General features: G+C 39.7%; 1 protein-coding gene across 1 annotated transcript; it reads left to right on the top strand.

The window, feature by feature from the left end:
• Positions 1-227: 227 nt before the first annotated feature.
• Positions 228-1,562, top strand: LOC131520070 (uncharacterized). The gene is made up of 2 exons (XM_058743807.1): positions 228-274; positions 654-1,562. Exon 2 carries the CDS (start codon positions 662-664, stop codon positions 1,379-1,381), a length of 720 nt encoding a protein of 239 aa, XP_058599790.1. The 5' UTR covers positions 228-274; positions 654-661; the 3' UTR covers positions 1,382-1,562.
• Positions 1,563-15,868: the final 14,306 nt, after the last annotated feature.

Raw genomic sequence — 15,868 nt, 5'->3', positions numbered from 1 at the left:
GAGCAGCCGAATATAGCGCAAGTAAGAAATTTACACGCTCCCTCAGTAAAAGGCAATCCCTGCATCTCGACTGGTTAATCAGAAGCAGATTTTGAAACTGGTAACGGGAAAGTTGACCTCAACTGACACTAGTCAATTCAGTTAATCTATCAGATAGGTACATCTCAGGGAGAAGCACTGAAGACTTACCTTTCAGCACTCATATTCAGACACCTGTGGGAGTTCTATGACAGTTGGAACTATACTGTTGATCAGAGTGGGTTGACTGACACAGGTTGGCACGCAGATTATAAAAAGAAGGAAACGACACAGAGTGTGTGCTGAGAGCAAAAGGGATAGTGGTATAGAGAACTTAATAACCTGTGGGAAGAGGTTGGGAAATGAAATGGGGTTGGGAAGAGAGATGGGCAAGGAAAAATCAGAAGGGGTTAGCAAATGAAAGAACAGGAAATATTAGTAAGTGGGCATATTTTTTTTTTTTTTAACCCTCTCCTAAACTCTCTTCGGAGTTGTTCTCTCACCTGAGACAATTGAGTTCCCTCACAGAGACCACCTAATAAGAGAATAGCAGAGATGGCACAAACAGGCAAACTGGGCTAAAAGGGGCAAAACTACAGTCATTCTTCCTCCCTACTTTGCTTTTGTCTTCCTAGATTCCAAGATGGCTGAGACTACTAAACTTTGGGGTATGGCGCCTGTCATACTGAAGATGAGCAAAGACCCCACAAACTTCTACATAGGGCGGTCACTCTGGTTCAGCATTACTTTTCTTTACGTTTCAGTTGTGTATGTGGTGCAAATCACCTGGCTTCGTCTGTTCCGAGACTTCCAGTGCCACGGAAACATCTCCAAAGTCTGTCTAGCAGAATGCTACGAGAATCACTTCACTAGGCCTGTGTTAGGAGTTTGGTATACGGTTGGCTTTGCCTTTTCCACCATCTTTTTTGTGATGGAGTTTTTGGTCTGTCAGAGTGTGCGTAAACTGACCAAGATATTTAGGAAGGAATCTTTAGGAAAGAAGCCTGGCGACACTCACGGCAACACGGAGTACGTGAAGGCAAATGAAGATGAAATTTTTGACTTATCCCGGGAAAAGCCCCTGTTGGCAATGTATCTTGTCTACTTTCTGATACAGTTGTCTATACAGGTGATCTTCTTGGCCATTCTTATTCACTATCACCTACCACTGATTAAAACCCCCATTTGGTGCAGTACCCCCATGTGTCATGGGCCCTATGAATGTGTGCTATTGGGGACACAGGAAAAGATGATGTCCATTATAATTCTGGCTACATACTCCGTGGTCATCATGATGTTTTGTATTATGTTCTTCCTGTACACCATTAACACGTACCTAGCCATGGGACGTAAGTTTCTCTGAGGAACACAGAGGCTCTATGACATCCTCAGAGTAGCCCTGATGATTATCACTGATTACAAAACGTGGAATGATTGCAAAGGAGGCCTGTAGCAGTCTCATTCTGGAAGAATACATACTTCATCCTTCTTTCACAGTCCCCAGGACCTGCTGGTCTTAGGAAAATAAAACTTGGATACGACAAGCCTGCTTTCTTCTCTTTGGGGTAATCAATTTTTCCCAGAGAAAAAATTAGAATCATTTTCAGAGGATTATAAAGGGAGGACTGAGAGAGCATTTCACCCTACCAGTTTTGATATGCGATCACAGTGAAATTTTAAGGGCTATTCTTTTCCATTTTGTTGGTTAGTAACTTCAGATTGAGATTAAGGGGATTTACATAATGAGAATTTTAGGGGGAGGGACACAGTGGAAAACTACAGATAATCAAACATCATAGCTTCTTTAGTATATTTAGAATCGTATCTACTACGTACAGCGTTCTTCAATCAGTATCTTCTGGGATTTCCTACTTGAGTAAGACTTCAGTGCAGACGTTTCAAGGAAGGTTAATACCAAATATGTTGCAAAAATAGAAAACATAAATGAATAAGAAAAAAAGGAAACAGTATGTCCTCAGAGCTTCAAAGTAGATGATTTAGCTTCAGATGTGTATTAAGGAAAGGGAGAGAAAGGAAACAGAAGCAGCACATGTATTTCTGTACTTGAACGGCATCTATTTCCCTTTGGCACTTTATTTCGTCATTACCAACTACTAGCTTAGTTTCAGCAAGCTGCACCAATTTATGTAGAGGTGATTACATTTGAGAAGCGAATTCTTCATGGAACAATTGAAGATTCTCCGTTGGTAGATTTAAGTTATAAATGCAGGCACTGCTGCTGTTAGTGGGGGTATGGATACATTTGGGGGCTGCGGAAATAGCCTACGGATCTTTAGTGAGCAAGGAAAGTTGTTCCTTATGAACCCAGGTGCTCACCACAAAATAAACAGCAACTTAGAAGACGAGATTAGATGCTATTGTGTGGATAGATGTATTTATAGAGTCAGGCATGGGCATGCAGTACTAGAATGGAAGCCTGAGAATCCCTGTTAATGGATCTCAGTTTGAACTCCATCCAGAGTCAAGTGAACTTGCAGGATGAATGTCTGGTGATTGGTGTGCCCCTCCCCTCAAGCTCCTCTTGTTATGCTACCTGTAGATTACGCTTTAGGTGATCCCAGATGTCTATAATTTCTGACACAGGAAGACAAGGCACAAGCCAAATGATCTCCATGGCCCATTTCAAATATATCTATATCATCTTCTCAATAGAAATTAAATACCTATCATGCCATTCATTTGGCATGTGTAGGTAATATCTGTCCAATTTTCTCCATCATCACTCTCACTCTTTACTATTACATGATTATATCCCACTTGGATCTCAATAATAGCTGTCTTATGTTGACCACCTCCCAATACCGTTGCCATTTCCATGCTTTGGTTCCTCATTGTCCTAAGAAAAATCTTAAACTCTTTTTTTTTAATGTTTATTTATTTTTCGAGAGAGAGTGAGAGAGAGAGAGAAGGAGCACGAGAGAGGGAAGGACAGAGAGACAGGGGGACAGAGAATCCAAAGCCGGCTCTGCGCTGACAGCAGAGAGCCAAAATGTGAGACGTGAACTCAAGAACCTGAGATCGTGACCTGAGCCAACACCAAAGTCAGACACTTAACTGACTGAGCCACCCAGGCAGCCCAAAAGTTTAAATTCATAATTTTTTTTTTTTTTTTTTACAAAACTCTACTTTGTTAGCTTCCTATTTAGCAATCCAGTCTTGTTTTTGACCATGACTTCCCAACACATCCACACTTCACGCTCCATCCAGGTGTTAGAGTGCCTTATAATGCAATGCTCTTTTTGACTTCTCAGACTTCACTCAAGCTCTGCTTTCCAACTGTGACCATTTTCACAACAACCCTGATTCCCATTCTCTGAATCTACCTAACTTCTGCTAGTTCAGCGTAGATGTCACCCCCTGCAGGAGGACTTCCTGGCTCTTCCAAGTCTGAGTGAAGAGAACTCATTCTGTGATTCTGTGTTCTTACCTAATCCTGACACTTGTAGCCATGAGTGGCTTTTTGCCTTTATCACCAAGATACAACCTTTTCGTGACAGACAATATGTCTGATTTGCTTCCTAACTTACACATAAGGTTAAAACACATTGTATACATTGAATAACTATTTGCAGATAAAATTCTTAAATGAAACAGGGGCACCTGGGGGCTCAGTCGGTTAAGCATCAGACTCTTGATTTCGGCTCAGGTCATGATCTCACAGTTCATGAGTTTGAGCCCCGTATCAAGCTCTGTGCTGATGGTGTGGAGTTTGGGGTTCTCTCTCTCCCTCTGTCTCTCTCTGCCCCTCCCCCACTTAATTGCTTTGTCTCTCTCTCCCTCTCTCTCAAAATAAATAAAATCAACGTTAAAAAATTATTAAATGAAATATTACTGTGGCCCATAAAGTACTGTTAGAAATACCAGTATATCATATAAAGAAATCTTAGAAGGGCTTATATATCCAACTGTCCAAATCTTTTTCCCATTTTTATTGGATTGATTGTGTGATTATTACTGAGCTTTGAGAATTCTGTATATATTCTGGATACAAGTTCTTTGTCAAATTACATAATTTGCAAATATTTTCTCTCAATCTGTGGTTGGTCTTGGCATTCTTTCAATGGTGTGTTTCACAGAGCAAAAACTTTCAGTTTTGATAAAGTGAAGCTCATGAAATTTTTCTTTTAGGATTTATTGTATCTAAGAATCCTTTGCCTAACTCAAAGTTGCGATGGTTTCTATGATTTTTTCCAAAAAGTTTTCTAGTTCCACAATTTACAGGTAGATCAATAATTGGATTTGAGTTACGCTCTACAGAAGGCATGGGAAGAGCTTCCTTTTTATTTTTTTTATTTTATTTTTTTTTAAGAGCTTCCTTTTTAAACACTGATTCCATTTTTTTACACTATTTGTTGAAGAGGGTATCTTTTCTTTATTGAAGGGTTATTGTGTCTCTGTGAAGAATAACTGACCATATTTGTGAGGCGTATTTCTGCAGTCTCTACTCTGTTCCATAGTCTCTATGTTGGGCTTTTCACCATTCCTATACATTCTTCATTACCGTAGACTTAAAATTAGCCTTAAAATCAGGTTCTATGCATCATCCAAATTTGTTCTTATTTTTCAACAATTTTTTGGCTAGTCTAATTACTCTGCCTTCCCATATGAATTTTAGAATGCACTGTTGCTGTCTTAGATTTTGAGCCTATTTCGAATCTACTGAATAATTTGTGCCAAATTGACATCTTGACCATATTCACTCTTCCAATTTATGAACACAATTTCTCTCTCCACTTATTTAGGTCTTCTTTTTTTAAATCTCTTTTTGATTCATGTTTTGTAGTTTTTAACATGAAGATCTTGAACATATTTTGTTATATTTTTACCTACATACTTTATTTTTCCTGGTGCTGTTATAAATGGTACTTTAAAATTATTTTATTTCCAACTCTTTATTGTATATGTATGTATGCGGGATTTTGTATGTCAACATTATATTCTGCGACTTTACTAAATGCATGTATAAGTTCTAGAAACTTTTTTTTTTAATTCCTTATTGTTTTCTGTGCAGGCAATAAAGTTGTCTGCAAATAGAGAAAATTTTAGGTTTTCCTTTCTAATATATATGCTTCATATTTCTTACTCTTGCTTTATTGCACTGGGTAGGTATTCCACTCTAACGTTGGGTAGGAGTGGTGACATCAGACATCATTGTTTTTCTTTCCAATTTAAAAAATAGTTAGGGGCAGGCACCTGGGTGGCTCAGTCGGTTAAGCATCTGATTTCGGCTCAAGTCACGATCTCATGGCTCATGAGTTCAAGTCCTGCGTTGGGCTCTGTGCTGACAGCTCAGAGCCTGAGCCTGCTGGGAATTTTGTGTCTCTGTCTCTGCCTCTCCCTGGTGCTCTCTCTCTCTCTCTCAAAAATAAATAAACATTAAAAAATTTTAAAAATAGTTATTCTTTCACCTTTAAGTATAGGGTTGCTGTAGATGTATTTGTAGATGACCTTTCCTTAGATTAAGAAAGTCCCTTTCTATTCTTATTTTCTGAAGATTTTTATTATTTATGTATGTTAAAATTTGTCAAATGCATTCTTTGCATTTCTGATTGCATTTAGGGCTCACCCAAATAATCAGGATAGTCTCCACATCTCAAAATCTTTAACTTAATCCCATCTGAAGGGGCGCCCGGGTGGTTCAGTCAGTTAAGCCTCCGACTCTTGGTGTCAGCTCAGGTCATGAGCTCACGGTTCGTGAGTTTGAGCCCCATGTTGGGCTCTGCAGTGACAGTGTAGAGCCTGCTTGGGATTCTCTCTCTCTCTTTCTCTCTGCCCCTCCCCTTCTCACACTTTTTTTCTCAAAAATAAATAGATAGACTTTAAAAAAAAATCCCATCTGCAAAGACCTTTTTTGCCATGTGAGGTAACCTTCAGAGGGCCCAGAGAACAGGATGTGTATATGTTTTGGGAGCAATCATTCAGCCTACTACAGACAGTGAAAAGGAACACTGAGAATAATTACATAGCAGCAACAGGTGCAAACAGGGACTGTTGTAGGCAAACTGGAGTATACCGTCCCATATTTGGAGGCAAGTTGGGGAGCCTCAGGTTTCTGAAATGTTCTTCCATAAGCAACCGTGAAACAGGAAGCATGGATAACGGTCACTGTCCATTAAAGAGAGCAAGTTGCAGAGGAAATAATTATCCTTGAGATAGAGGCAGGAAGCTGCTGGTCCACACAACACCTGTGTGTGTATCCTGCGGGATGCAGCCCAGCACAGGATATAGGGATGTGGTGACTGTGCAAAAATCAGCCTTCACAACCACATGCAACAGTCCTAGATAGACACTGATTTTATAAGAAGATGGGGCAGAGAACGTATTTGTGAAGAAGTTTGGAATTCCAAAAAAGAAGCTACATTTGAGTCACTGAAAAATACTGTCTCCTCCTTCCCCTAACAGTGCCTTTCATGGAACAGACATTTTTATTTTCGATAAAGCCCAACATTAATTTTTTTTTCTTTCGTGGGTTGTGTTTTTGGAGTTGTACCCAAATCTCAATGCCAAACTCAAGATCACTTAGATTTTTTACTATGTTTTGTTTTGGACGTTTTAGAGATGTAGATTTAGATGTAGGCATAAGATGTATTTTGAGTTAATTTGGGGGGAAGGTGTAAAATCTGTAGAGCTATGCTATTGTTTGGTTTGTTTTTTTTTTACATATGAAAAAAACAAATACTTGTTGAAATGCCTATCGTTTCTTCATTGCACTGAGTTCGCTGATTCTTCAAAGACCAATTGACTATATTTGGATAGGCCCATTTCTGTCTTCTCAATCCTGTGTGAGCAATTTGCTGAGTTTATACAGCTAAAATGTGAGAAACTAAATTTGGACCCAGGTCCCCTTACACTGGACGCGTAGCTTTCGGCCACTGCACTGTACTGTCTCTCTTTCTACTGCTGTTTGGCAGAAAATATTAAACATTTTGGGGGGAAATTCAACAAAAAGATAAAACTCCCTGGGCAGTAAACTTCTACCTTCACTTTTTTCAACTTGCCTTCACCAATCTTCTTCCTGACCAACTGTGGATGACAAAGTCAAGGGAAAGCCTTTGGTTTACCTAGCTTGTCTTCCATGACTTATAATGATTCCTGCTTCTCATAACCAACAAAATTTGTTTTTGTATTTGACCCAAAGTGTGTTCCAAATTCCAAGCGAAAGGGTAGAGCAGGCACGACTGACCATGCACCAAGTGTAAGTTCCTAACTATTCGGGTTTCCTATACCTGATCCTTACATGTGATCCTGTCCAGCTTCTAACTCTCCCCACTTGTGTTCATCATCTTATTTCCACCACCACTTCACGCCTTGACCTTTGGGTAGAGCTCCATTTTCTCAGCAATATCCTGCTTTCTCTGGATTTGTGGCTCCCCTACTTCTGGTTCCGTCTCACCTACACCGGCTCTGGCTTCCTGGGGTAAATCCTCCTTTGGCTTGGTTTGATCCGTGGACTCACCACTACAAACAATGTTTTCATCAGAATCTTACTTCAGAAAGGTAGTGTCCAGCATGGCTCTGATATCCAGAGTGCCACGCTCCAACCACATAACTATTTTCTTTTTTTTTTTTTTAATGTCTATTTATTTTTGAGAGAGAGAGACAGACAGAGAGTGAGCCGGGGAAGGGGCAGGGAGAGAGGGAGACACAGAACTAGAAGCAGGCTTTAGGCTCCGTGGTGTCAGCACAGAGCCCGACGCAGGGCTCGAACTCAGGAACCGTGAGATCATCACCTTTAGCCGGTCAGAAACTTAACCTACTGAGCCACTCAGGTGCCCCCACATTACTATTTTCAATCTAACAAGCCCCACGAACTTTATTTATTTGTGGTCTCTAATCAGGTATAATGTCACCTTTAGATGTCATTGGCCATATCATTTTCAAATCTTCACAGAGATTAGATATAGCAAGTCTGAAGATGTTTAAGGGAGGAAAAACTCCGAGGAGTGATACCAATGAAAAGAAAGCCATCAATAGTGACATATCAAAAGATACAACTGTTTCAATCTGAAATCAAATAGTGAAGGAGCAAACAGGTCAACATCCCATTTCACTATAGTTCCAATGGTGTACAGTCAAGGTCATTTATAATGATGACTCTTGAGTGGTTAAAACATAATCAATTATCTTCAGTATATTCCGATTAAGAAAGAATGAGGGACACCTGGGTGGCTCTGTCAGTGTCCGACTTCACGTCAGGTCTTGATCTTGCTGTTCGTGAGTTTGAGCCCCGTATCGGGCTCTGTGCTGACAGCTCAGAGCCTAAAGTCTGCTTCTGTCTCTAAAGCCTGATTCTGTCTCCTCTCTCTCTACCCCTCCCCCTGCTCATGCTCTGTCTCGCTCTCACAAAAATAAACATTAAAAAAAAGAAGAATGAAAATAAATCACATCTTTAGAAAGATGTTCGCCAAAAGTGTGAAAACGGTAAAACAAAACAAATTTTTAAAAACACCTTATAACGGTAATTAAATCGCTTGAAGTATTCATCTTGAGAAAAACGATAGTCGATGAAAATAGATAAAGAAATGAGAAAGAGAAAAGCAGCCCGTGACACCTGGGAGCTGGACTGATACTCAACAGCTCAGCCTTGGCTTTCTCCTGTCGAACATAAGAAATTTCACAAAACGCTGACACTCGATAAGGCCGCTCTACGTGACCAAGACCGATCGAGATGAAAACAAGACCATTCCACAATCAGGAACACGCAACAAAAGTATAAACACTGTTCAAACCACAAAAATGACCATGCGTCCTCTATTCTGGCCAATAGGAATGACTGTTTCTTCTTTACTAAATAAAGTCTTAGCCTGTTCCTAGTTTTCCTTTCTTCCAGAAAAGATTTGTGAAAATACCCAGTCATACAATTATCTTCATTTCCTGACAGCATCCAATCCAAGCCCTGCCTCCTTAAACTCCCCCGCAAGTCACCCAACACAAGCTCAAATCTTATAACAAATCATTTCTAATATATCAGTAGGAAGCACCACAAGATTCCCCATGGAGTGCATTTCTGCTCACTGCCAAGAAAAATAAACGCACTTTCTTTAACTTCAGGTATGTTTGTGGTAGTCTACGGATGGAGGACATTGACAGAGGGTAGCACGGTATGCTGTTTAAGAGACTGCTGTCCTTTGAATCCCGGTTTACACCAGCTGTTTAAATTAAGTAAATTAATTTTTAATCTTTCAGCCCCAGTACCCTTATTGGGAAAGGAAGAAAGAAAGAAAGAAAGAAAGAAAGAAAGAAAGAAAGAAAGAAAGAAAGAAAGACAGGGCAAGAGGGGAGTAAAAAGTATATCTTTTGCAAAATTGGGTTGAAAATTAAATATACAAGTATCTGTTGCCTTGTTTTAGCTGTTAGAATACATGGGGTGCCTGAGTGGTTCAGTCAGTTAAGCATCCAACTCTTAATTTCGGCTCAGGTCATGGTCTCGTGGTTCACAGGACCGTGCTGACAAGCGCAGAGCCTTCTTGGGATTCTCTCTCTCCCCCTCTCTCTGCCGCTTCCTCTCTCTCTCTTTCTCTCTCTCTCTCTCTCAAAAATAAACACACATTTAAAAAAATCATTCCTCTAAAAACAAAATTTATCCCACATAACAAGTTCAGTCTGAGATCATCTAAGGGTTCACTCAACGACTTGCTCAGTGACTTGTTGACTCCCAGACGCCACAGACTCAAGTGACTAAAACTTGATGGTGGTAGATGGCAATGCACATAGAAGTGGTCTGGGCAAGGGCTAACTCCTAGTTTGCAGAGATGTATCCTAAACTTCCCCTCCTGCTTCTTGCACCCATTAGGATGGGTCTTCTTAATGAAGACAAGTTTGGAGAAATTGGAACACTCGTACGCTTTTGGTGGGAGTGTAAATCGGTATAGCCCTTATGGAAAAAAGTATGGAGATTCCTAAGAACACTAAAAACAAAACTACCATGTGCTCCTGAACCCACTTCGGGGTGTGTATCCCAAAGAATTGAAATCGGGATCTTAAAGATATCTGCACCCCCATACTCGTAGCAGCATTATTCACAATAGTCAATATATGGAAAGAACCCAGGTGTTCATCAATGGATGAATGGCTAAAGAAAGTGTGATATATACACACAATGGAATTCAGCCTTAAAAAAGAAGTAAATCCTGGGGCGCGGGGGTGGCTCAGTCGGTTGAGCATCGACTTTGGCTAGGGTCATGATCTCGCGGTTTGTGAGTTTGAGCCCCGCATCGGGCTCTGTGCTGACAGCTCAGAGCCTGGAGCCTGCTTCGGATTCTGTGTCTCCTTCTCTCTCTTCCCCAACCCCACTTGTGCTCTGTCTCTCTCTAACAAAAATAAATAAATCTAAAAAAAAAAAAAAAAAAAGAAGAAGAAGTAAATCCTTCCCTTCCCCTATGTTCATCTGTTTTGCCTCTTAAATTCCACATATGAGGGAAATCATATCCTATTTGTCTTTCTCTGACTGACTTATTTAGCTTATTATAATACACTCTAGTTCCATCCACATTGTTGCAAATGGCAAGATTTTATTCTTTTTGATTGCTGAATAATATTCCATTGTACATATATACCACATCTTCTTTATCCATTCATCAGTGGATAGACATTTGGGCTCTTTCTATAATTTAGCTATTGTTGATAGCACTGCTATAAAGGTTGGGGTGCATGTTCCCCTTCAAATCAGCATTTTTTTAACGTTGGGATAAATACCTAGTAGAGAAATTGCTGGTTCATAGGGTAGTTCTATTTTCAATTTTTTGAGGAACCTCCACACTGCTTTCCAGAATGGCTGCACCAGTTTGCATTCCCACCAACAGTGGAAAAGTGTTCCCCTTTCTCCGCATCCTCGCCAACATCTGTTGTTAATTTTTGGCCATTCTGACAGGTTTGAGGTGGTGTCTCATTGTGGCTTTGATTTGTATTTCCCTGATGATGAGTGATGTTTAGCATCTTTTCATGTGTCTGTTTGCCATCTTACTGTCTTCTTTGGAAAAGTGTCTATTCATGTCTTCTTCCCATTTCTTCACTGAATTTTTTGGTTTTTGGGTGTTGAGTTTGGTAAGTTCTTTATAGATTTTGGAGATTAAGCCTTTAGCAGATATGTCATTTGCAAATATCTTCTCCCATTCTGTCAGTTGCCTTTTAGTTTCGCTGTTTCCTTCACTGCACAGAAGCTTTTAATCTTGATGAGGTCCCAATAGTTCATGTTTGCTTTTGTTTCTCTTGCCTCCGGAGACGTGTCTATAACAAGTTGCCGTGGCTGAGGTCAAAGAGGTTGTTGCCTATTTTCTCCTATAGGATTTTGGTGGTTTCATCCATTTTGAATTTATTTTTGTGTATGATGTAAAAAATGGTCCAGGTTCATTCTTCTGCATGTTGCCATTCAGTTTTCAGAACACCATGTGCTGCAAAGACCATCTTTTTTTCCATTAGATATTTTTTCTGCTTTGTCAAAGATTAGTTGGCTGTAAGTTTGTGAGTCCATTTCTGCATTCTCTAGTCTGTTCCATTGACCTATGTGTCTGTTCTTGTGCCAGGACCATACCGTCTTTTTTTTTTTTTTTCAACGTTTTAAATTTATTTTTGGGACAGAGAGAGACAGAGCATGAATGGGGGAGGGGCAGAGAGAGAGGGAGACACAGAATCGGAAACAGGCTCCAGGCTCCGAGCCATCAGCCCAGAGCCTGACGCGGGGCTCGAACTCACGGACCGCGAGATCGTGACCTGGCTGAAGTCGGACACTTAACCGACTGCGCCACCCAGGCGCCCCGAGGACCATACTGTCTTGATGACTACAGCTTTGTAATATAGCTTACAGTCTGGAATTGTGATGCCTCCAGGTTTGCTTTTCTTTTACAACATGACTTGGGCTATTCAAGGACTTTTTTGGTCCCATACAAATGTTAGAATTACTCATTCTAGCTCTGTGTAGAATGTTGGTGATATTTTGATAGGGATTGCATTAAATGCATAGATTGCTTTGGGTAGTATCTTAACGATATTTATTTTTCTAATCCATGAGCATGGAATGTTTTTCCTTTTTTGTGTGTCTTCAATCTCTTTCATAAGCGTTCTATAGTTTTCAACGTATGGATATTTTACCTCTTTGGTTAGATTTATTCCTAGTTATCTTATGGTTTGGTTTGTTGTGCAATTGCAAATGGAATTGATTCCTTGATTTCACTTTCTGCCCCTTCATTATTGGTGTATAGACATGCGACCAATTTCTATACGTTCATTTTCTATCCTGCAACTGTGTTGAACTCATGTAACAGTTCTAGCAGTTTTTTGGTGGAGTCTTTTGGGTTTTCCACATAGAGTATCATGTCGTCTACGAAGAGTGAAAGTTTGATTTGTTCCTTGCTGATTTGTATGCGTTTTATTTTGTTTCGTTGTCTGATTCCTGAGGCTAGGACTTCCAGTACTATGTTGAACAACCGTGGTGAAAGTGAACATCCCTGTAGTGTTTCTTACCTTAGGGGGAAAGCTCTCAGTGTTTCCCCATTGAGGATGATATTAGCTGTGGGTCTTTCATATATGGCCTTTATGATGTTGAGCTATGTTCATTCTATCCCTACTCTCTTGAGGATTTTTACCAAGAAAGGATGCTTTATTTTGACAAATGCTTTTTCTGCATGTATTGAGAGGATGATGTGGTGCTTATCCTTCCTTTTATTAATGTAGTGCATCACATTGATTGATTTGCAAATATTGAACCACCCCTGCAGCTCAGGAATAAATGCCACTTGACCGTGGTTAATAATTCTTGTTGGATTTGGCTTGCTAGTATCTTGTGGAAAATTTTTGCATCCATGTTCAACAGGGAAATTGGTCTGTAATTCTCCTTTTTAGTGGAGTCTTTGCCTGGTTTTGGAATCAAGGTAATGCTGGTCTCATAAGGTGAATTTGGAAGTTTTCCTTCCATTTTTTTTTCTTTGAAAATAAAACAAGAGAAAAACATAGAGGGAGGCAAGCCATAAGAGACTCTTAAATGCAGAGAACAAACTGAGGGTTGCTGGATGAGAGGAGGGGGGGTGGGCTAAATGTGTGATGGGCATGAAGGAGGTCAGTTGTTGGGATGAGCACTAGGTATTATATGTAAGTGATGATCACTAAAGACTACTCCTGAAACCAAACCAAAACAAAACAAACCTTTTTGGATGAAGGCAGTATGCCTAAACACATAAGCAATAAGATACTTAATATTTTTATGAAATTGTGATCAATTTTACCATTGAGTTTACACTTAAAAGATCTTTATATACAGGGGCGCCTGGGTGGCTCAGTCGGTTGGGCGTCCGGCTTCGGCTCAGGTCATGATCTCACGGTTTGTGGGTTCAAATCCCGCGTCAAGCTCTGTGCTGACAGCTCAGAGCCTGGAGCCTGTTTCGGATTCTGTGTCTCCCTCTCTCTCTGCTCCTTCCCCACTCGTGCTCTGTCTCTCTCTCCCTCAAAAATAAATAAACATTAAAAAACATTTTTAAAAAAATCTTTATATACATTCTTCAAGTTTTTAAACCTAGGGTGCTAACTTGACAATTAAGTTTGGTTAGTATAAATTGTCAGTTAAAGCTCTAGGATGTGTTTGGTAGAAAATGGTGTTTTAAAGTATTAGGATAATTAATGAAATTCTATAACTTTCTACATCTGCAGTTCATGCTATACTATAGAGAAACAGCTTTTATGATATATATATATGTATATATATACACATATATATACACACACTATATATACACACTATATATACACACACTATATATATACATTTTATATATACATTATATTATATATATACAGTGTGTACATATATAGTATATATATATATAGTATACTCTTACAAAATGTCAAATGGAAGGAATGTGCAAAGTTCTCTCCTTATTGCACTAAACTTTAATATAATTTTATATATTTTTTTTTTTTTCAACGTTTTTTATTTATTTTGGGACAGAGAGAGACAGAGCATGAACGGGGGAGGGGCAGAGAGAGAGGGAGACACAGAATCGGAAACAGGCTCCAGGCTCCGAGCCATCAGCCCAGAGCCTGACGCGGGGCTCGAACTCACGGACCGCGAGATCGTGACCTGGCTGAAGTCGGACGCTTAACCGACTGCGCCACCCAGGCGCCCCAATATAATTTTATATTTTAATATGTCAGTTTAAATACAGTTATTACAAATTTTTTTTAAAAAGTCAATCCTGCCACTTGTGACCACATTGATAAGCCTAGAAGACATTATACTATGTGACTTAAGCCAATTGCAGAAGGACAAATACTGCATGATTCAACTTATCCGAGGTATCTAAAATAGTCAAACTCATCAAAGCAAAGAATAAAATAGTGGTGGCCAGGGGCTACGGAGTAAAAGAAATGGGGAATTGTTGTTCAGTGGGTGTCAAGTTTTAGTTACACTACATAAATTCTGGACATCTGCTGTACAAGAAATACAGTATAGCTAACTATACAGTCCTGTACACGCCAAAATTTGTCAAGAGGGCAGACCTATGTTAAATGTGCTTCACACACACACACACACACACACAGGAACTTAGGAGGTGTGGGGCATGTCTACTGATTGTGGTAATGGCATCATGCATGTTTGCATATGCCCAAACTCATCAAATTGTACACATTAAATATATGCAATTCTTTGTATATCAATTTATACCTCAATAAAGATGTTAAAACTTTTTAAATAAAAATTAAAAATAATAACCTATAGTGGAAAGAACATCTGGCCACCTATTAGTCTAGATTCCAGTTCTATCTAGAACACAAGCGAATTATGTTTTCAGGTAAATTACTTGTTCTTTCTGTTTATTTACTTGTAAAATGATGGGATTGAAGCAGATTAGCAAAAAATATGTATTATTTGTTTAAAATTCTAATTTTTTGAGTAGTTGGCATTCAGATTTGTAAGAGTTGCCTTTTAGGCAAGAAACTATGGGCAAAACTGTATGCATTCTCATTACTTACCAGATAATTTCTTTTAAAGTATCTGGACCTGCATTATTTAAGCAGTAAAAAATATACATTAGAAATATCTGGGCTGAGTTAACACTTAAAATCAAATCCTTGGATCTTGAATCATTATAAATTAGATAAAATCAGAATCTAAGTTCATATTCATTGGACTAACCATTTGGAAGGGTGTAGTGTCCTCTCAACAAGTGGAAAATCAGGCTAATCTTCAAGTGATCAATGCCATAGACAAGCATCATAAATCTGTGACATCCCAGCTCTTACGTTCCTGATAAAAATCGCCTTTAGAAAACTTTCTGCCTCAATCAACATGTCAGAGGAAATTACACCCAACATTTAATCATTTCTTTGGGTCTTAAAGACATCTCTAAGGTGCAATGGCAGAAAATATAAAAGGAAGTCCTTGTTAATTTCTCACAAGGCCACACGAAGTTATGAAGGCAGAATTAGGCAGGGAGGACAGATCTGATTCAGCTACAACAGATATATCTTAACTACAGTGATCAATCAGAAGCACTAGGGGGTCTCTAGCAAAGAATGGGCATGATATGGTTGAGGGTATGGGGCAAAGCATCAGGTAAGAAGGAGCAGAAAAACGACAGGAGGCAGGCGTTGCTGTAACAAAGTTTAGCAACTTCGTAATTGTGCTGAGCACATCTCCCATTGCCATGTGGAGATCTGATGCCAAAGATAGCATCTTCTAAAGGGTTCTTGGGGCGCCTGGGTGGCTCAGTCGGTTGAGCGTCCGACTTCGGCTCAGGTCACGATCTCACGGTTTGTGAGTTGGAGCCCCGCGTCAGGCTCTGGGCTGATGGCTCAGAGCCTGGAGCCTGTTTCCGATTCTGTGTCCCCTCTCTCTCTG

Source organism: Neofelis nebulosa, chromosome 8, assembly GCF_028018385.1.
Source record: "Neofelis nebulosa isolate mNeoNeb1 chromosome 8, mNeoNeb1.pri, whole genome shotgun sequence".
NCBI lineage: Eukaryota > Metazoa > Chordata > Mammalia > Carnivora > Felidae > Neofelis > Neofelis nebulosa.
The sequence above is the reverse complement of the archived record's forward strand: the minus strand, read 5'-3'. Positions and strand labels throughout refer to the sequence as shown.